Consider the following 22,623-nt stretch of genomic DNA (forward strand, 5'->3'; position numbering starts at 1 on the left):
GCGCACATCAGCTGATGGCGGTGCGGTGCCGTGCTGGCTCGCCACTCATTCTGCACTTCATATCCAAGGAGCAAGTCAGCCATAGGCACCGGCGGCGAGATGAAAGGCTAACGAGATTGAGCAGCGATCCCAGACCAGGTGGTGCCGCTGGAGGAGAGAGAGAGAGAGAGAGAGAGAGAGAGAGAGAGAGAGAGAGAGAGAGAGAGAGAGAGAGAGAGAGAGAGAGAGAGAGAGATCTATCAGAAGTGTGCAATATAGATCGTTGTTTTTTTAAAGATGTTGTTTAGATAGTATGAAATTAGTCGACAACAACAAACCAGCATTTCAGTTCATTACTTCCCTGATTGGACACAAACCAGCACCTTTTCTCGACGAAGTTAAAAAAATAAGAAAATAATAAAATCATGCAGCCCAACGTGTCATAGTAAGATTGTCTCTCATTCCACGTAGAAAAAACATAGTACCTTTTATGCCCACCGTAATTTTTCTTCAGTCACTTCACTTCACTTCACTTCACTTCTTCTTCTTCTTCTTCTTCTTCTTCTTCTTCTTCTTCTTCTTCTTCTTCTTCTTCTTCTTCTTCTTCTTCTTCTTCTTCTTCTTCTTCTTCTTCTTCTTCTTCTTCTTCTTCTTCTTCTTCTTCTTCTTCTTCTTCTTCTTCTTCTTCTTCTTCTATAAAAAAAAAAGAAAACGAGAAAAGACAAGATAACATGTCCTTACGAATCACTTTCTCTCTCTCTCTCTCTCTCTCTCTCTCTCTCTCTCTCTCTCTCTCTCTCTCTCTCTCTCTCTCTCTCTCTCTCTCTCTCTCTCTCTCTCTCTCTCTCTCATATTTTTTTTTTTTTCTAAGTGCCCTCCACCACCGTGTTCGCGAGGTGCTACAGGAAGGTCGCAGCTGGTAATCCCTCTCAGTATTGTTGTCTCCCCCACAAGCGGCAAGGCAAGGTCATTGTGTTATAAAAGTCTCGTGTTATCTCCTATCTCCTCAAGGCCCAGAATTGTATAGGTGCGTAGCGAGGAGGAAGTAAATCGCGTGACTGTGTGTGTGTGTGTGTGTGTGTGTGTGTGTGTGTGTGTGTGTGTGTGTGTGTGTGTGTGTGTGTGTGAGTAATTGGCAGGCTGATCTGTTGTGTTCCCTATGGCGGTGACCTCCTTCCTCCTGGACTCTGTGCTGTAGTGGTATGCTGTGCCCAGGACGGGATATGTGCTGTGTGTGGTAATGGCGATGAAAATAGGGAGCGATAATGTTGTTGTTGTTGTTGTTGTTGTTGTTGATGTTGTTGTTTTTCTTCTTCATCTTTTTCTTTTTCTTTTTCTTTTTCTTTTTTCTTTTTCTTCTTCTTCTTCTTCTTCTTCTTCTTTATCATTTTCACCTTGTTTATACTTTTCTATCCTCTTGCGTGCGGACGATTTGGCCACATACACCACGGTTACACTGGGAAAACACTGCTACCGTACTCCCTGCGTGTCAGAAAAGGTGACTAAATGGAACAGAACGAATTGACTAAGGACTTTCTCTTATATATTGTCATTCCTTCATTAAAACGGGGAGTGAGGTCTTGTTTCGACTACCTCCCTTTAATTAAAAGATCTCAGCTCGGTGTGTAATGCATTGTTGCAAAATCAAGATGAGAAAGGAAGCATACAACGAGAAGAAAAGAGTGCCGGAATATAGAAAGGCGTGAGAGAAGAGTAAGAGTGAATAAAACATGCAAGGATAGGAGATAAAGGCTTTTGAGCAGCAGTGCGTGTCAGATATAGGGAAGAAAAAGATAGACAAACACAACAGGAACAACAGTAACTAGAAAAAAAAAAAAAACTCGCCAAAGAAGCTGTGGCACGCAGAGTCCTCAGCGACACTCTAATCGCTCGGTGTTTTGGTTGCTGTTCCCTGGCAGTTTGGTAGTGGCGTCAGACAGGAGGGAACTATTTGGGGTGTCTCGTACGTACACTTTTTGGACCTTCTGGGATTGTAAACAACACTCTAGTCACTACCACACACCTAACAACACACTTCCCCGCCACACATACGCGTAGCAGTCTAGACATAGAAGAACCCACGTATTTTTACAGCGCATTGATGATTTGTGTCTCAATTTAATCGTCATATGCTTTTTGAGGGTTATGATTGTATGTTTTTCTTTAGTCAGTTGGCTTTTTGCTCTCTCTCTCTCTCTCTCTCTCTCTCTCTCTCTCTCTCTCTCTCTCTCTCTCTCTCTCTCTCTCTCTCTCTCTCTCTCTCTCTCTTTGTGTTGCGTCTTTGGCATTATTTGTAGAAAGGACGGAAGATTCAACAGTTTAGTGTGTTTCTTTATAGTCTCCTGGGTTCCCTCATCATCACCATCATCATCATCGTCGTCGTCATCGTCGCCGTCGTTGTCATCATTTATGTCATCGTGATCGTTGTCATCGTCATCAGTCTCTCACACCATACTGTCACCATCTATCTTCATCATCGACATCATCATCAAGAGTATCATTATCATCATCATCATTATCATCGGAAACATTATCATCATCACCACAATCATCACCACCACTGTCCTTTATCCTCATGGTTACTGTCATCGTCGTCACCATCATTGCACTTCACTGTAATCACCATCACTTCCATAATTTTTTTCTACCATAATCACCACCAGCAGCATTAGGAGGAGCATCACCAGTAGCACTATTACCGCACGCTGTCACCTGCAGGCTGGTGCTCACTGGATGCTGCCTGGCCCTTCCCCCAGTCTTTGTGTTGTGGCACCTGACAAGGCTCGTATCCTGCAACACTTCTGCGCTGCTCTTCCATTACTTTCAAAAGGTTCTTGTTGAAGTTGTACGGATTTTTGAGGACGTTATTTTTCATAGTTCTATTGGCAGATTAACACGATTCTTACATTATTAGCAGGAGATATACTCTTTAGAACCCGGCTAATGATCTCTGTAGCGTTTTGTAAGAGTCCTGTTGAAACAGCATAGTATTTCTGAATATGGGGGAAAGGGGTCACCGTGTTTCTGAGTGTTTCGTATTGCTTGCCGACACACAGTAGCTGCCAGAGGATCGGACTGGAGGAAAATCAAGGGGTGGCTAAATCTTCCCTCAAGACCCAGCCTGGAATGACCTCTCGGCCGCAGTGCTCAAGAGTACTCTATCCGAAAGCAGCACAGTGTTTGTCACGTTCCAGTGAAATTTGTGTAAGCCCTCCCCGCCACAGGCAATATCAGCTTTAAGTTCCGCTACGTGTGTTGACGTGTTTTGTGTATCCCTCCCATGCACCTGCTTATTTATTTTATTTTATTTTATTTTATTTATTTATTTATTTATTTATTTATATATTTTATTTTATTTATTTATTTATTAATCAATTAATTTTTTTTTTTTTTTTTTTTGGGGGGGAGAGATGATGACGGAAGCAACAGAAAAAAATAAAGCACCAGAATGGCTGGGGGTGTTGAAGCTCTCCATGTTGTTCCTTCTCGTTTGGAATTTCTAATTTCTTGTATCCAGGAAGGCTTCGTCACAAGGCGTTCACTGCAACCAGCCACCCCCGGCGTATGAAGGGCCGGCCGTGGCGTCCGGTGCCCCGACCACCACTACAGACACACTACGACTGAGCTGCCTCGTTTAAGACGCCTGCATAGTTTAAGGTTATGATGGTGTCTCCTATTCGGTGAGTCCCTCAAAGAATAACGGCCAAGGCCATGCACGGGCGACGCGGGGACGTGCAGGGGACGTGTGTTGTATTGGTCACTACGCGTCGCTCATGGCCAGCAGCGGTTGCCTTATGCACTTGTGTTGTGATGCTGCCAGGTTGGCGACACATGCCTCGCTCGGCGACCACTACATCTGGTAGAGGGACGGCGAATGGGTATCAAACAATCTTATTGTCACTTATTGTCACGGGTCATTGTCATCGTCACTTATTTGTATTTACACACAATGCCCGGCCAGGGTAGAACACCGTGTCCTACTTGAGAGCAAGCGGCCATCTTGAGAACCGGTTGTCTGGGTGGTGGCGGCAAGTGGAGGCGCCAGGAGGCCCGCTGCTGCACCGCCATGCTGCCACCTTCACCACTATAGCATTGCTTACATACATTAAATGTGTGTGTGTGTGTGTGTGTGTGTGTGTGTGTGTGTGTGTGTGTGTGTGTGTGTGTGACCAGAGCTTCGATAGGTGAAAAGATGTTCACATGCGTTTTTTTTTTTTTTTTTTTTTTTTTTTTTTGAGCAAGCAATGATGGTAATGTTGTCATGATGAAAATAATGATGATGATAACGATGATGAGGAGAGCCGTGGTGATGACGATGATAAGGAAGGGTGGAAAGAGCCGTGGTGGGGTGAGAGAGTGGCAGCCTCCCAGGTAAAGTTGTCCAGGTTGGCGTTCATCTCAGTGGTCTGCAGGAACTACCCACTTGTCTCAGGGCGGTGTCCTTGCGACTCGGCCTCGTTGTTATTGTTTTTGTTACGTTTCTTTTGATTACGATATTACTGATGTCAGTATTTATTGCATGACGTGACGCGCCGCTGGTGTAGTGGTATCATGCAAGATTCCCATTCTTGCGACCCGGGTTCGATTCCCGGGCGGCGCAGTCTTTAAGTTTGCTTTTTGTCTTCATTCTTTTACTATTGTTGCTTGTGCTGTCTGTTGGTGTTATTTCACATCTCGGTTCCTGTGTGTGTGGAGTGGAGTGAGGACGGCTGGTGTGGCAAGCTGGAATGAGGAGTTGAATCAGTCCCTGCCTCAGCCACTGGTGGTCTTGATCCGCTGCTCCTCGAGGTGTTGTGCGGCCTTGATACAAGCGAGGCGTGAGTACAAGATATGGCTCATACGTCTCTCTCTCTCTCTCTCTCTCTCTCTCTCTCTCTCTCTCTCTCTCTCTCTCTCTCTCTCTCTCTCTCTCTCTCTCTCTCTCTCTCTCTCTTCGGAGTGTCTAAGCAGGTATAAATAAATTTACAATTATGTTATTTGCAGTCGCTGATAATTGTTGTTGTTGTTGTTGGTGGTGTTGTTGTTGTTGCTGCTGCTGCTGCTGCAGCTGTTGCTGCTTGTTGGGCAGTGAGCCACAGCAGCAGCAGCAGCAGATGTTGCAGCAGGTGGTTGTGCCTTGTGTGGAGTTGGGTCCTCCGTGTAGATGGATACAAAGAAACAGGCGCACGAAGGGGCATGGCATCAAGCCTCGGGCAGAGGGCGGCAGGCGCTCTACTCACTCCAGTACATTCATTTCTCAAGCTGCTCCTCCCTTCTGTCACAGTAACCTTGGCCAGAACGCCGCGGGCTGCCTCACACAATCACTCACGTCCCCTCAAACCCAACAGTTCCGTCTAAAAACACAACAGTCACCTTCTTGACTTTGAAATAACCTTTGCTCATCATCATCATCGTCGTTAGCGTGCCTCAGTCTCATGGTCAGGCTGCTACCATACGCGTGGCAGGGCAGGGGGGCAGGAGGGGCGTGCGGACGGGAGAGCGTGCAGGACGAGGACGGAGCTTCTCACTATATCAAAACTTACTATCGGCGGCGGCCACGCGTCCTTCAGTTTACTAAAATGACGCCGTGAAAGGATAATGTTTGAGTGGAATGCCGGGAGATGATGGTTAGGGACCTTTGGGGGTGGGGGGCAGCCTTGTGACCATGTGGCTTGTGGGCGCGCGCTGACCTACTATGTGTACTGAGCCTTCGATACGCTCCGAAACAACCCACTAGAACGAACAAGCTTCATTATCCTTTTCACTGAAGATCTTTATATCAAATAGCACAACTTGAGGCCTTGCAGGAGTAATCATTTAAAACTCTAGATGGAGAATCCGTCCTTTAATCTGGGTGAAAGATAGTAAAGAAAGGTGGAGAGCGCCGCCACCTGCCTCACGTGACAGGCCGCTCCGCGTGGAGCAGCAGGGTGTCAACACACAGCCAGCCAGTCAGTGCGCCTTGTGCTATCACAGCGAGAGGTTGTGCTGCCTTTCTCGGTTGCAACTCGGCCGTGTTGTGTCGCGAGACGTTTCTTAGCGGTATTTTGAGTTTGCCATATCTTAGTGAATATTTTCCCACCAGGAACACTCATTAGCATCATCGCAATTGTTGACTCGTGAACATAGCTAGCGTGACACCAACTTGACAATAGCTCCCTCGGTCACAGGGCTCTTGTTCCCCTGAAATAAGTGTACTTGCCTCTAGGCACGCATACTTTTGCCGACCAGTGGGACGAGAAGCGTGTTTGACCGAACACTGCAGCCACCACAGGTGTCTTGCGTCGCTGCCTGTCCAAGTAAGTCTGCTCCCACCTGGAGACACTTCTCACTGTTTCTTACACGTGTCACTCACATTGTCAAGTGCTATCATCCTCAAGGAGATGCCCCTTATGTTAAGTGTGTACCTCGGCTCGTGGCTGCCTTGAGCAAAGTGGGTATGTAGGTACTTTATACCCATGATGTAGTATATACGTATATATATATATATATATATATATATATATATATATATATATATATATATATATATATATATATATATATATATATACATTTTTATTTATTTACTTACATACACACACACACACACACACACACACACACACACACACACACACCATGCCATGCCATGTGAAAGCGTGACTGTCGTGACCCATGATGGCCGCAGCCTTAAAGATCCTGCACCAGGGGATGAGTGGCGGGATTGCCGTCAGCCGGAGGGGTAGAGGCCCGGTAACCCATCTTGATAAGGGAGCAGTGGCTACGGCTGCCCCGCCCCACCGCGCCGCTGCAGGCCGATGGCCGGTGGTCCTGGGTTACGGGGGTGCTGGGCGATGTCTTGCCCGGTATGTGCTCCCCTTTGTTCTCCTTGGACCACCCTGACCACCATCTCCCTTCCCTCTCCTCGTCTGCCCTCGCGCCCCTCCCTCCCCGCCACCCTCCCACCACTGACACGTGACCGTACAATCTTGAGCTGCCTATTTGCTCCCCACATGTCAAGATGAAGGAGATGGCTGACGAAGTGTACTCTACGTGTGTTTACTTCTCGGCTCTCATAATGTGGATATCAACTTCTATTTTTGAATGTCAAATAATTCAAGTAGTCACGAAAAGGAGAAACGAGGAAAGGGGCGTGGCACGAAGCGTCTCAACACTGCCTTTTAAAGAAAATGCTGCTGCCGTGACCTGTAGGGAAGAGGTACCATTTCTCTCTCTCTCTCTCTCTCTCTCTCTCTCTCTCTCTCTCTCTCTCTCTCTCTCTCTCTCTCTCTCTCTCTCTCTCTCTCCTATCCCCCCACAACCCACACATACATTCCTGCAAGCGAAACTCCATTTTCAAGGTCACGTGCGATCACGTTAAAAATTCGTAGAGGAATTTTCCATCACATAATTTTCGGACTTATTATTGTTGTTTCATACGGAATCTAATCGTTCAATGAAGACAATGTTAGATTAAATTAACTTTATTTTATGTTCAAATATTGTTTAGTGGCAAGTGATCACGACACACACACACACACACACACACACACACACACACACACACACGCCAGTACATCAGGCACATTCATATGGGCCATTTTAACAAGTGAGGGACGCGACATGACTATTATTCAGTAGTTTGAGTGAAGAGAAGGTTGCTAAGAGGTTTCTGTATTTGGCACTCTCTCCCCCTCTCCTTCACTCTCTCCCGCCCTCTTTCCCCTCTATCCTTCTCTCTTCTCCCTCCCTCCCTCCCTCTCTCCAGGAGCACCAGTCGGGTTCTAAATCGCAAGTACTGAGTAACAACGCATCGGTATTCATCCTCGCGTTAAAATCATGGGATAGGCGAACGTGCCAAGCAAGCGAGAGACTTGTGATGTGAAGTAGCCGACGAGAACCGAATCCAAGGGGGGTTTCCTCGCTTCCTTCACCCCCCACGCCTCCCCTTCTACCTGCAAGGAGCACCTGCCTCATTAGAACGCTGGGGAGATTTTCCAGATTCTTCTCGAAATCCTGCAATGACGCTGTTTATGCATTGATGTTGGTCGCCAAACACGCGGCAGATGACTTACGCGTGTAGCTACCTTTTTGTGCTCATTAAGGCAAGGAACCTTTTTTTTTCCGCGGGAGTTATGAAAAGCGTCGCCGAATCCACTGAAGCTTCATTGGAAGTCCCGTTCATTGGGTCATTCAGCTAATGTAAATGTTCCCCAAAGCACGAGGAAATTACTAGTCTTTTCCCTTTTTTTTCGCAACGTACTTGGTGACTTCTGCTGCAGCCCAACGGTGTCTTGAGGGTCACTCCGCCCTTGACAACAGGATTCCTTCAGGAGGGGAGGAGGGAACCACACCTCGCCTGACCTGTTTCGTGGCGAGCCGGGATCTGTGGCAACACACGTGGCTCGGCGGGGTGAGCAGCAGTGGGCGTTGCTGGGGTGGGAGCTGTGGGCTGCGAGATGACTGTGGTGGGAGTTGGCTGTACTTGAGGCTGATTGTCTCCCTTCATTAGTAATGCCGCGAGGGTAACTGGCGCTTTGAATGCTGCAGGACAGGTTGGCCACCTTTCACCAAGGGAAAGGAACCTCACCTGGACCCAAGGCTTGGTCATGTGCTGCTTCATGAATGCATCCCAACGCAGTGAACAGAAGGGAACCTTTTTCTTCAATCAAAGATTTGCCTCGATGATCCTGTTTTAACACACACACACACACACACACGTGGTAGTACAGAACCTCCCTCTGACTTTTGATATTCACTTGAGCTTCAGTCCGCGAGCCTGTATCTGGACGGCTGCTCCCCAGTACCGTTTATTATTATTATTATTATTATTATTATTATTATTATTATTATTATTATTATTATTATTATTATTATTTGGCGAACCCGGAACTTTTTGGTATTACAGTATTCATTGACCATTCCACCCTGAATGATGTAGTAGTATTAGCGGTAGCAGCATCAGCAACAATAGTAGTAGTAGCAGTAGTAGTAGTAACACCACCACCAAAAATAACATTAACAAAAACAAAAATAGAGCATATATTTTCAGCCAAAGCTTCATTACGCAGAGCCGCCCCTGCACCTTGACAACTGGGCGCGGCAGACGGTGGAGAAGCAGAGGCGGCTCTATGGTAGGCTCTGACGTCAATACAAGACCTAGATTCACTTAACATATTGCCAAGGAGTGAAGACGTTGCCATGGGATAATGGAGGCCGCTAGGGAGGATACGTGCTCTGCAAGAACTAGCCTCGCACTGAAACCATCAAACGCCGCTGACCTTGTAGCAGGGGTTCTTAGGCTCCAGCTCTACATTATTTAGAAGTCCCTGCTTAGAATTTCATGTGGTACTGAACACTGTAGTAACCAGGTAGATGTACACGTAAGATTGAGTCGTGTTTGCTGCTCTGGGAAAATATGTAATTGAAAAGTGTTGTGTTATGTTAATTGCTTCTCAAAAATTGGAAAAATGCTAAAATTTTGTTTTCTATTGTTACTGTTTTGGCAATCCTCATACTCCCTTCATATCCAATGTTTTTTTTTTTTCCCTCAATCATCATATGACTCACATTTATTAAATATAACAACAGCTTACGTTGCAGTCGTTGGTTTGTTGCTCGAAACCCACACAGTTCAGTTCAACTTCCCTTAACTTCCCTTGAGTCTTGCTAACAACGCCTATTGACGGAGGAGCTTCCCAGTGCGCGCTTCCCCTATCTTCTCCACGCCTCCTGCAGCACTCCTCTGCCAGGAGACGCGGGTGTTGCAGGAGCGTTGGTGCACAATTGAACTTAGCTCGTTTTGCCTCATTACTTGTACTCGAACGTCTCGCGGGTTGCCTTCCTTACTGACAAAGCCACTTACTCTTCGACCTGCTTTGCTCTGTTGTCTTTTTCGTTCTAGAGTAAAATTTTAGGCATTAGTAGTTTTTGGAGAAGATTGGCCTCCTTCACAATCTCTAATCTTTGCATCTAGTTATAAATCACCTTTTCTTTTCTTTTCTTGCCCTTTTCTTTTCTTCTGTTTTTTTTTTTTTTACTCTTTCTTTTCACTCTACCACAATTTTAGCTTGTTTTTTTTTTAAGATTTTGTTTTTACTCGGCCACAATTTTCGTGGCTTTTAACAATTTATAGCAGCGCCATGTGACCACGATTTTCAATAACTCTCTGAGGCATTTTTTTTGTGATTTTACTTCTTGACACAGTCGTCCACATTCACTGTGACGCGAGATTTCTTCAGTACTTGTATCCTCTTTTATGATTCTATTCAAAAATAAATCCCTCACTTTTAACATCAGGGAAGAGAGAAATCATTCATTTTCGTTTTGTAAAAGTTTCCCTGTTAAGGTATAGGCGCCTAGTGTTCATCACCTGTTTTAGTGACGTGAAAAACCTGACAAATCCCCTTATTTTTTACCCTTATCCATTTCGACGTGGAATAGTAAGACTACAACGACAATACGTGCCCTGTTCACCTTGAGACACGCCCAACTCTCCCGCTGGCCTTTTCTGAACACCAAAATCTTCCTTCATATATAGTTACATCTGCTTTTCTCTCTCTCTCTCTCTCTCTCTCTCTCTCTCTCTCTCTCTCTCTCTCTCTCTCTCTCTCTCTCTCTCTCTCTCTCTCTCTCTCTCTCTCTCTCTCTCTCTCTCTCAGTTGGCTACCCCGACCAGACCACAGCGTAATTCCAGTTCTTCCATCCCGTCGCTCCTGTCAAGTTCTTGGTATCACAGGCAGAATATATATTTTTTTTTTTTTTTTTTTTTTTTTTTTTTTTTGCCCCTGTAGAATGATGGGCTTTGTTTAAATATCCCATGACAAGACCACCACACCACCGCTTCATGTACCCGTTACTACATCATACAGGGAACTTTCCACGGTATAGACACACACACACACACACACACACACACACACACACACACACACACACACACACACACAAATCACTTCACTCTAGTTTACTCCACCTCTTTTCCTGTCACTTGCCGGGTGGGGATTCTTGCTTCTCGTGTTGCTAAGGTTTTCATTGATGAGTGAGCAGCTCGTGTTTCTGAAGCAAGAAGGTGGAGTGTGGGGCGTGTGGAAGGTTCCAGCCTTACCTGTACGGCGTGTGCCCTTAGCTTCTTGGAGATCACGTGTCCTTCATGTGATCTTCAAGCTTAAGAGAGGGGGAGGTGAATCACACACACACACACACACAAACACACGCACACACACACACACACACACACACACACACACACACACACACACACACACACACACACACACACACACACACACACACACACACACACACACACACACACACAGCCAGGAAACTGTGACTCATTTCCTCGTAGACATGATTATAATTAACATTTATTTTTAATGTCATCTTAATGTGTGTGTGTGTGTGTGTGTGTGTGTGTGTGTGTGTGTGTGTGTGTGTGTGTGTGTGTGTGATTCACTTCCCCCTCTCCCAAGTTTGACGACCACATGAAAGACACGTTTGTGAGTGTGTATTACTTAGGTACACGTTACCGTTATTTATATATGTAAAAAAAAAAAAAAGCCTTCATTCTTAATTTTTATTCATTCGTGTTGAGTTTACTCCTCCCACAGTCATGCACGTCCTGTGGTAGATAAGGATTTCTATAACAAACGCACAATCATAGACAATATTCATAGACTTGGTGGGAAATGTTAAACACCTGATATTTCTTATACTTGGTTACCCATGAACACCAAGCGATGCCTAATGCCTGCCTTTCATCAAAACCCTTTGGTAGAAGCTTTAATAATCCCTCTAAGCATGTTCTGTTGCCACGTACCCTTATTTTCTTTGACTGAGGATTTCACACTTTCACCTGTCAACTTAGCAATATTCAGTGTCTGTCCATGAAAACCCTTTACCAGAAGTGTCTCATAACGTTAACCATTTGGATCACCTCGTACCCTTCACACTTTCTTCTCTGTGTTGTGTAAGGGGCAGGAGAAGGAAGGGGGATGGAAGCTACGGTCACAAGAAGCTATTATTTCCCTCTTACGTGTCACTCGCTCCTTCTCTGTCCTTCTTTACTTACAGCCTTCTGCCGGCCTTTCCACAGTCTTCTGTACCCACTATCTGGTAAACGCTGCACGGAAGCAAGGACTTTCACTGCTGGAGGGACTATTCTCAAACGTTTCGTCGTCTTATCCCAACTGCTGCGTATTGGGAGGCCATAATAGAAGTTATTGAGGTTTTCATGTTTGTTTATATGATTCTAGTGATATTTTAAACATGATTCTACATGATCACTAATAAAAAAAAACTTAGATGAGAACCTGACTAATCATATGTGAGGCCTTTAAAAATTGTTTCATGAGTGGGCGAAGAGTTTCAGAATACGGACTTAGTTACACACACACACACACACACACACACACACACACACACACACACACACACACACACACACACACACACACACGTTTCCCTCGCCCCGCTATATGTGTTACTATGGTCATTGTCAGTCTTCTGACCTCATCTCAGGACTACTACTCTGTTACGTAAGACCTGCTGCTGAGCCTCACCTGTACTATACGCGCATCACATTTCCATGCCAAGTAGCAATTATACCCTACCCTGCAAACAATACTAGTCATATTCTGCACCTTTCCTTTCCTCTCCTTTCGCTCGTGTGGTCGCTGATCTCTCTCTTTCGAGTACTTTAGTCAATGTGGTTAAGTCAAGAATCTTAGGTCGTATAGATGTGTTGCTGAATAATACCCACACTTTTTATGTGCTCACGTTGCTGTTCCAAATAAAAGTAGGAAAGAGAGAGAGAGAGAGAGAGAGAGAGAGAGAGAGAGAGAGAGAGAGAGAGAGAGAGAGAGAGAGAGAGAGAGAGAGAGAGAGAGTAGGAAAATTTAGTTTCGGAGGCGGCTTGACGCTCCTTATTAGACGCAGTAGGTGATGGGAAGGATCTCACGTCGTACAGATTTGTTGGTGTGTAATGTCCTTTTTTTTCTTCTTCTTTTTACGTGTTCACTTTGCTGCTTCAAAAAAGTCAAGAAGAGGAAAAAAAAACGTCGGATTGTTCAGTTTCAGAGGCGTCTTGATGCTCCTCTTCAGAAACAGTTCAAGTGTTAGGGAGAGGAAAAACAGTGACAAGAACACTCGTAGAGCTCCGGGGTTTACTACAGGAAGAAATAAAAGCGTGAAGGTGCTGCTTAATTAACCTATTCTGTGCGATATTTTATAATTCACAGCGGTAAAAGTAAAGTAGGAAATGTTTATGAGCATCTAAAAAAAAGATTAAAATAATAGGTTTAGCAATTTCTAGTCAGTATTATGTTTCGAAGTGGCTGTAGAACAAGTAAATACGTCTCAGAGTGGTTAGTAATGAAGGAAAGATGTGCCAGATAGAAGTGAAAAAGGTTAATTCTTGCATTATTAATAAAGTACGTAAACTTGTAGTCATCATTCCTTTTTTATCCACTTAAATAACACAAGACTTAATCACTTTCATCATCACTCGTTGTCCCCACTAGTAAATTCTGGTTTCTCTCTCTCTCTCTCTCTCTCTCTCTCTCTCTCTCTCTCTCTCTCTCTCTCTCTCTCTCTCTCTCTCTCTCTCTCTCTCTCTCTCTCTCTCTCTCTCTCTCTCTCTCTCTCCCTGGTGTTCCCCATTCCTGCCTCTGGGTAATGATAACGAAAAGGATGTACTGTATATTATCAAATTGTCTTGTGAAGCGGTGGTCCTTAATTCCTTTATATTTTTCTTGAGACTGAAATGGAATCTTTCACTTTTTAAATCGTTCTCTGTTTATGAGGTGATATTTAGTTTTCCGTGCCTTAGATTTAGATTTATTGTGCTTCTCGCATCCTGTTTGCTTGCCATTGGGAAGTGTTGTTTGTTTGGTCTTCCTCCGCGCACGATTCGATCATATGTATTTGTTTTCTTGTGATTTCTTTGTTTATTCGCTATTTGTTTATGTTTATTATATTTGCATGATTATTTTTTTGCTTTTGGTACGTATCTCTCTCTCTCTCTCTCTCTCTCTCTCTCTCTCTCTCTCTCTCTCTCTCTCTCTCTCTCTCTCTCTCTCTCTCTCTCTCTCTCTCTCTCTCTCTCTCTCTCTCTCTCTCGTACACACACACACACACACACACACACGCACCCACTGGCTGGTATCGTCAACAGCTAATCGTCATTGTTGTCGCAGCCGTCGTCTTAGCAACAACAGCTTCGTGCAGTCGTACATAAGCTCTCGTCTCGAATAGCTCAAGTAAAAACTGCGTACTTGTCTTGTGCCTGGCGGCGAAGCGACCACCTCAGCAGCCACCCACCCCTCTCCTGCTGGCCGACTACCACCACCTATGCCTTCAAGGTGTGTGTGTGTGTGTGTGTGTGTGTGTGTGTGTGTGTGTGTGTGTGTGTGTGTGTGTGTGTGTGTGTGTGTGTGTGTGTGTTTTCCTGTTTACCGTGGACGTCGTGTTTTTCCTGGTATTCCCCGAAAACATCCGATAATCAGTAGAGGTGGCGTGCTGGTGGTGGAGGTGATGACGACAGTGATGGTGTGGTGATGGTGGTGCGCGCCTCCCACCACTGCTTGAGAGCGTGCGTGAGTGGGTGAGGTGTTGCGATTTTTTCTGGCGGTGGCTCCATACATTATTCATTTCTTTCATTCCCTTGACTCCAACTGCGCAAGAGTGTGACGCTGCATCGCCGTCCACCAGTCAGACTCTGCAGTCCATTGTGTAATTTTTGTGTTACCAACTGTAATTTTGTTTGACCTTGTGACGGACGTGGGGCTCGGGTCTAGCGGACAGGAATGCGCCGAGTGGCTTTCTCGCCGCATCTTAAGACAAGGATGCTGGCCAGCCTGGGAGCACGGAGGGACTAGGAAACAAATGCTGTCAGCAGAACACCGGGTATCGCAGGAAGAAGATGTGGGCAGGATAAGGATCTATATTCAGTTAGGGGAGCACCGTTATAATGTCCCTGTCCTGCCTTGGTCCGTGCAGCGTTGAGTAGTAAAGGATGAGTTCCCTCAAGGTGAGCGGAGCATCCTGGCAAGTGAAGACAGTGCAGGCCTCCCGCCTAGGTATTACGTCCGGGAGACGGAGTCCCAGTCATCACTGCTGATCCGTCGCCTTCCGGCTCTAACGCACCCCTTTTTGTTTACACCTTTACTTCCTCTCACTGCAGACCTCTGCTGAGTGTGTTGCCGAGAGGGAACAATCAGCTTCTCTGTCAAGGCAGATTACTGCTCTCGCTAGCATTGTTGTCTGCAAACTTACTATCGCAAACTTACCTAAGATGTTTTACTGGCCAGCAGTCGCTACTACTCGCCAGGTAATCGTCCACGTGCCCAGGCCAAGTGAAGGTGATGGGGTACACATTCAGCGATGTCGAGAATCTTGCACTGTGGTCAGTTTCTGTGGCTTTTAGTAGGTTATTCACCTGCTAATCTGGGAGACAAGGGCCAGGGACTCTTCTGGTTGCTACACTTATCCCCCGAGGCAATTACTGTGGATGCTCATTATCCACCATCTAAGGGCAGCGGTTCGTGTGTGGTGCCTCCCGCCCACCTGCCAGGAGAGCCCCACAGACCTGTCGGGAGCAGCACGAGGTGAGGCTACACGCCGCTACGAGGGAGACAGTGGGTGCAGTGGGCGAGGGCGGAGGAGAGGGCAGTACGCGTCAGCGACACTTAGCGCTGGTCAAGGTGCTGACAGAACGCTAAGATCAGTGCTGAGCCAAGAGCAAGGCGTCAACGGGACTGCAGTGATGTGTACCGTAACCTAATGTACCCCAGATTCTCTCTCTCTCTCTCTCTCTCTCTCTCTCTCTCTCTCTCTCTCTCTCTCTCTCTCTCTCTCTCTCTCTCTCTCTCTCTCTCTCAATGGTGACTGACATTTTAAGAAACCTTTTACTCTTTATGATTGCTAGTTACGAGTATAATAGCAATAATAATAGTAGTAGTCGTGGTAACAGCAACAGCAATATTAAACATAGTATATTGCATATGTGTGTGTGTGTGTGTCAGACAAAAATCAAAAATAAAAACTCCATTCTCAGCATAACATAATAACTGCTCCCCCGTGTGACCTCAGCCATACCTCCAGTGCCTCCCATTCTCCCCCTCGGTGGTGGTCGCGCACCCTTCCCTCATTCAGGCCGCGCACCTCAGCAGAATGGGCGGCGTGAAGGCGTGGCTGTGCTGAACATGTTGCGTTGGGTTGGCAGTATTAGCAGCAAAAATTTGTAGCACGAGGAGAAATAGTAGTAGTTGTTGTTGTGGTGGTGGTGCTGGTGGTGGTGGTGGTGGTACGAGGAGGAGGAGGAGAAGGATTTGTTATTGTTGTCGTTGTTGTTGTTGTTGTTGTTGTTGTTGTTGTTGTTGTTGTTGTTGTTGTTGTTATTGTTATTTTCTTCTTTTTCTCCTTATCCTTCTCCTTTTATTTATTTATTTTTCTTCTGTCGCGATGCTAAACATCCTCCCTTTTTACCACCACCACCACCACCACCACCATTACCATCACTACCATTACCACCGCTAGGAAACAAAAACCATAAACACCACAACCACCTCATTATTATTATTATTATTATCATTATTATTGTTATTATTATTAGGATTATTAAACTGGAGGACAAGACAAAACACACGAATTGTGTCAAGGACATTAAAAGTGTGTGTGTGTGTGTGTGTGTGTGTGTGTGTGTGTGTGTGTGTGTGTGTGTGTGTGTGTGTGTGTGTTGACATCATAGACGCCACAAAGTAGAGTTGTGGGAAAATAATCTTGAGGCAACCAACAAGGCCTTGTGTTAGAGAGAGAGAGAGAGAGAGAGAGAGAGAGAGAGAGAGAGAGAGAGAGAGAGAGAGAGAGAGAGAGAGAGAGTAAAAAAAATAAGATGCAAGACCAGAAATGAAAGGCAAACGGAGGACAAACACACACACACACACACACACACACACACACACACACACACACACACACACACACACACACACACACACACACTTTATATACGCGAACTTATACTATCCTCAACATTCACGAGTCTTCATACCACATACATTGCCTTGGATCCTTAAAAGCCCTCTGTTGCCCCTGATTATGTCCATCCAGTGAAGAGGTGACCGTCAAGCCAAGCATCCCATTGTCTCGGTTCTTTCGTCTCTCATGCACAAGTATTGATCGGCGTCTTTCGGGGTGAGGCACATTCTAGTTTGCGTTAGTTTCAGACGCGTCAGTAGAGGGATCAATAGCAAGCAGAGTGGTAGTGGTTGATGTATGTTTAGTAATGGAAGTGATAGTAGTAGTGGTTGGTATTATTGCTATTCCTGTTCCTGTTATTGTTATAGTAGTAGTAGTAGTAGTAGTGGAACGAGATGATCCTAACCAGCTGTGAAAGAATTATTGTTTTCGGAATTAATGGAATGAGACTTTTACATTTTCGTTCTGAATGAGAAAGCTGTGCCTGACCTCCCTTAAAACAACACACACGAGAACACAGAATGGAAGAAAATAAACGAGAAAAAAATTCAGAAAAAAATGACGTTGAAGATGAAAAACGAAAGAATAACAATAACAAAGGCAAAGAAGAGAAGGGAGCAGAAGGCGAAGAAGACAGCTGAAAAAAAAGAATATTGATCAGCAAAAGTTCACGGATGCATAATTTATTACTTAGTGTGCTTCAAAAGGAAGCGTACGAGAACCGCTGCTTGGGGTGACTTGGGCAGCGGCGACGCATCCAATTTGACATAATGGAGATAAGACAACACTATTTCTTTAAGGCTCTCACAGAGATAGATAGAGAGAGAGAGAGAGAGAGAGAGAGAGAGAGAGAGAGAGAGAGAGAGAGAGACGTATTATTAAGTGATTCCTTCCTTGATGTTCCTCTGTGCTTTATAATTTTTACATTTTTTTTTTAATATTCATTCATAACAACCAGTTTTTCCCATTGGTGAATGTAAAATTTCTCCTCCTGCTTCGGTCCTCAACATCGCTTAGTTAGAGTCAAGCCTCTCCTTTGCTTTACTTAACCTCACCTTGTCACTTCACCTCAATTTACATGTGTATTAACACCTACTAATGCCACAGAACTTGCTTTATACTCGTAGCCTCTCCTGCATGCTTCCTCGTTGATATTTTAGGTCAAGGCTGAATATTCATCGGGAGACAGGAGGACCTCACTCGTACATCACCCAGATCACCCTTAGATACTGAATGTAGGCTGTGTCCGACTAACTCATTTACAGATTAACCTAAACCACGCAAGCAGTGACGAGGCGCTCATCTGATAACCGGCCGCCGCCCACTCTTGCTTGCTTTTGCTTAAGGATGTGTTGGGAAGAGTTAGGTTACCGCGTCACAAGGAGAGGAAGGAGAGGAAAGTCATGACGCTGGTTTGAAGGTTAATGCCGCGGCGGCCTGAAGGTGAAGGTGGCGAGGACGATGTTCACTTCGCTGCAAAAACTTGACACAGAAAGAGGGAAATCCAAGGAATATTTAGATGATATCGTTCTGTATCTCTCTCTCTCTCTCTCTCTCTCTCTCTCTCTCTCTCTCTCTCTCTCTCTCTCTCTCTCTCTCTCTCTCTCTCTCTCTCTCTCTCTCTCTCTCTCTCTCTCTCTGGCTGTCTGTGAGTGAATACCACTGGTCTGAATATACCTTGAATATTTTTTTCTTTCATTGGAATATACATGCATAGTTTTCACTTTGAAAGAAACATGCATAAAAAATTACCATTTCTTGCACGTATGTACCCTTAAACATTCATAATCTTGTTAATAAACTACTACTACTACTACTACTACTACTACTACTACTACTACTACTACTACTACTACTACTACTACTTCCACCACTATTACTACTGTGGATATTCATGTAGCCAAAGATTCTTCAGCCCTACCCAGTCCTCGTGTATCTACTGCGCTCCTGGTACGTTTCTTGTGCCCCTCACAGAGCACAGAGGTGGTAGAGGAGGTGGTACCGTGGGCCAGGCCAGGGTGACGAGGTGTGCTAGGTGTGAGTGGCTGGTCTCTGGCGACGGCAAAATCTGAAACCTCTATACTATTGTCAGCAAACAATACCACCACTTCTCTCTCTCTCTCTCTCTCTCTCTCTCTCTCTCTCTCTCTCTCTCTCTCTCTCTCTCTCTCTCTCTCTCTCTCTCTCTCTCAATAAATGTTCATGTAATTTGATTTAGGAAAGATTTGTAATAGAAAATTATCAGAAACCATTTCACGTAAGAAAGAGAGAGAGAGAGAGAGAGAGAGAGAGAGAGAGAGAGAGAGAGAGAGAGAGAGAGAGAGAGAGAGAGAGAGAGAGAGAGAATCATAGCTTATCTCATGGTAACATTGATGAAGCAGCTAGAAAGTCCATCGAAATACAAAAAAATAAATAAAAATATGACGTTAATGCTATCACATTGAAATATCTCTTACTGTCCTCCCACATTGAACCAAGAAAGAAAAGCCCATTAAAAAAAAAAACTATAGAGTATGTAGAGTACGTGCATCATTTTATTGTGATTGCTTTCCAAGTTAATTATGCAAATCCTCTTTTTATGTTTTTCTGCGTGGTAGTTTGCGGCGCAGTGAAAGTTTCAGTAAGGAACCGATCCTTCTTCTCCCCTTGAACAGCTGAGGGTACATTCTTTACAGTGTATGGTGCCCTTGTGACTAAGGCTGGTGGTGGTGCTGGTGGTGGTCGTGGTCGTGGTGGTGGTGGTGGTGGTGTCGTTAATTGTAATGAGTAGCATTGTGTGTAGTAACATTAGTAGTACTGGTTGTAATGGTTCTTGTAGTAGTAGTAGTAGTAGTAGTAGTAGTAAATAGTAGTAGTAGTAGTAGTAGTAGTAAATAGTAGTAGTAGTAGTAGTAGTAAAAAGAGGAGGAGGAAAAGTTATGTTCGTGATAATAGTAGTAACTAGTAGTAGTAATAGTAGTAGTAGTTATTGTTGTTGTTGTTGTTGTTGTTGTAAAAATAGGATTGGAAGTAGTATTCTAGTAGTAGTAGTAGTTGTAGTAGTAGTAGTAGTAGTAGTAGTAACACCACCACCACCACCACCACCACCATGTCAACTCAAACACTCAAACACATACCTGCATTATTCGAACACTCGTTATTTACCTTTCCTTGCGGCCAGTTGACGTGTTCCTGTCGGCGGTGCTTCCTTAGAAACAGTTATTGTTGCTGTTCCTGTCCCTGTTGTTATTCTTGGTCTTGCTGTTGATGGTGGCGGTGGTTGTGTCACGTGTTGTTCGTCTATTCACACGAAAGTTTGTTTGTTTGTTTTTTTTTTTTTTTTTTGTCCCTCTTATCTTACTAGTCACTCTACCTTTCACTTCCTCCTTAATCTCCCTTGTTACTGTTGTTGTTGTTGTTGTTGTTGTTGTTGTTCGCCTTCGTCGCCGTCGTCTTTTCCCAGCGACGCTATATGACCTCGTTTTCGTGGCGCCTTGGTTCAATAGATCAATAAATCAATTCTTCTTCTTTTTCTTTTTCTTTTTCTTTTTCTTTTTCTTTTTCTTCTTCTTCTTCTTCTTCTTCTTCTTCTTCTTCTTCTTCTTCTTCTTCTTCTTCTTCTTCTTCTTCTTCTTCTTCTTCTTCTTCTTCTTCTTCTTCTTCTTCTTCTTCTTCTTCTTCTTCTTCTTCTTCTTCTTCTTCTTCTTCTTCTTCTTCTTCTTCTTCTTCTTCTTCTTCTTCTTCTTCTTCTTCTTCTTCTTCTTCTTCTTCTTCTTCTTCTTCTTCTTCTTCTTCTTCTTCTTCTTCTTCTTCTTCTTCTTCTTCTTCTTCTTCTTCTTCTTCTTCTTCTTCTTCTTCTTCTTCTTCTTCTTCTACTGTTTCTGATTTTTGCTTCTAATTATTCTTCTACTCTCCTCCTCCTCCTCCTCCTCCTCCTCCTCCTCCTCCTCCTCCTCCTCCTCCTCCTCCTCCTCCTCCTCCTCCTCCCTGCAGCGCTCCCGACTCTTTCTGGCACACATTCCCTCTCCCTCCTTTCCCCTCCTTCCCTCCCTTCGTATCTCCCACAGAGGTGGGCCACGCCTCCCTCCCACCATCTGCAGATTTCCCTTCACCTGACGTCCATCCCCTCCCGTTAACCTTTACCTGGGAAGGAAAGTTGGGGCAGGTATGCTGGTAGTAAGAGTGGGGGGATGGTAGGAGGGAGGGAGGGAGGGAAGGGAGGGAGGTAGGAGAGAAAGGGACAGGTTAAGAGGTTATGTTTACCTTTATGATGTTTCTAAGTTTTTTTTTTTTCCTCTTTTTTTCTTGTTAGTGGCCAGGTTACTTGATTAGAAGCAGCATTTGTTCACACACAAGAAACGTAAAGGAAGAACAAGTAGCAGATGATATGTTGGTCCTGACGAGGATGCGTTATGAGCTACACTATCTAATCCGAAGTAATGGACGCAGGATTGATTGTAAAGGGATCGAATAACCCTCCCCTGACGCCTTTATCTTCCCTTCATTACTTTATTGCACGGCATCACCTGGCTTTTTTTTTTTTCCGAGGCGCCAGAAGTCAGTCAGTCAGTATTCATTCTTTCATTGGTAACTGTTTGTATGCACCTTTCACTTTTCCTTACAGCTGTGGTCGTCCTTTGTCAGCATTCAGAGCTCTGTGGAAAATGCTTGAGTTGACGTGCAGGAAGTAGAGCGAATGGGAGGTTGCTTTTGTGTTTTTTTTTTAAGTTACATAAATGTTCAAGAGACTATGGTGCAAAAGTGAATGTCAAAGTTGTGATTATGGAAGTATGAACCAACTAATTATTAGCTATTCATCTGTCCCATCACTACATTCATTGACTGCAAAATACTTTTCTTCTAGCTAAGTAACACTAACTCACGCAAACCTCACGCTGAACAGTCACGTGTTTCTCTCCCTCTACAGGTGTGTGCGAGTTTTGCCCCTCCCTGCCGCCGCCACCGACCGCGCCAACGCACCCCCACCTGCCCCTCACATCTCTACAGCACAACAAGCTAACGTAAACTCCAACAGGTGAGTACTCAATGCCTAGGTGACTTTCTGCTGTCTGTTTTCTCTCCTCTTCTTAGCGTGCGCATTTGTTCTTCACTCTGACCTCTGTCAAGTATGAACCAAATGTATTTTCCTCTTTCTTAATCACCTGCTGTCAACACACACACACACACACACACACACACACACACACACACAGCAATACCTTTCCCTCCCCATCTCCCGCCTCCCTTCTCTCCCTCCCTTTCTCCCTGCAGCAGATCCAGTCCTCACCTTACCTCCTCACCTCCTCTGCGACCTCTAAGCGCCCTTACTCTTTATCGTCAGTGATCAGGATAGAGCGAGGGGCCAGTGAGGAGGAAGGAGGGAAGGATGAGGGAGAGGAAGTGAGAGACGGGGAGAGGGAGAAGGAAATGAAAAGACTCAGGCAAGCAGGTTTATGTTAGCTAAGGGAGGTATGTCAGTAAACCTGATTCGTGCAGTGAGGAAATACCTGGAATATAATTAAAGGTAACTCTCTCTCTCTCTCTCTCTCTCTCTCTCTCTCTCTCTCTCTCTCTCTCTCTCTCTCTCTCTCTCTCTCTCTCTCTCTCTCTCTCTCTCTCTCTCTCTCTCTCTCTCTCTCTCTCTCTCTCTCTCTCTCTCTCTCTCCCTGTGTTCATATGGGTGGAGTGAAGTGACCAGCAATACCAGGAAGACAGTCATTTCCC

General features: G+C 44.9%; 1 protein-coding gene and 1 non-coding gene across 6 annotated transcripts in view; both read left to right on the forward strand.

Moving 5' to 3' along the window:
- LOC135111021 (band 3 anion transport protein-like) overlaps positions 1-22,623 on the forward strand; it is a 169,513-nt gene that overhangs the window by 15,119 nt on the left and 131,771 nt on the right. For 2 of the 5 annotated variants that reach the window (XM_064023886.1, XM_064023888.1), the window contains exons 1-2: positions 14,278-14,303; positions 21,827-21,934. In XM_064023886.1, the coding sequence (XP_063879956.1) occupies positions 14,293-14,303; positions 21,827-21,934 (119 nt within the window). In that variant the 5' untranslated portion in view covers positions 14,278-14,292. Of the gene's footprint in view, positions 1-5,905; positions 6,258-14,277; positions 14,304-21,826; positions 21,935-22,623 lie in introns of those variants that run through there. The other 3 variants (XM_064023889.1, XM_064023892.1, XM_064023893.1) reach the window with 3 other exon arrangements.
- Positions 4,509-4,579, forward strand: Trnag-ccc (transfer RNA glycine (anticodon CCC)). Its single transcript has one exon. It is a non-coding gene; the product is annotated as a tRNA-Gly (tRNA).

The sequence above is a fragment of the Scylla paramamosain genome, chromosome 21 (genome assembly GCF_035594125.1).
Source record: "Scylla paramamosain isolate STU-SP2022 chromosome 21, ASM3559412v1, whole genome shotgun sequence".
Lineage (NCBI taxonomy): Eukaryota > Metazoa > Arthropoda > Malacostraca > Decapoda > Portunidae > Scylla > Scylla paramamosain.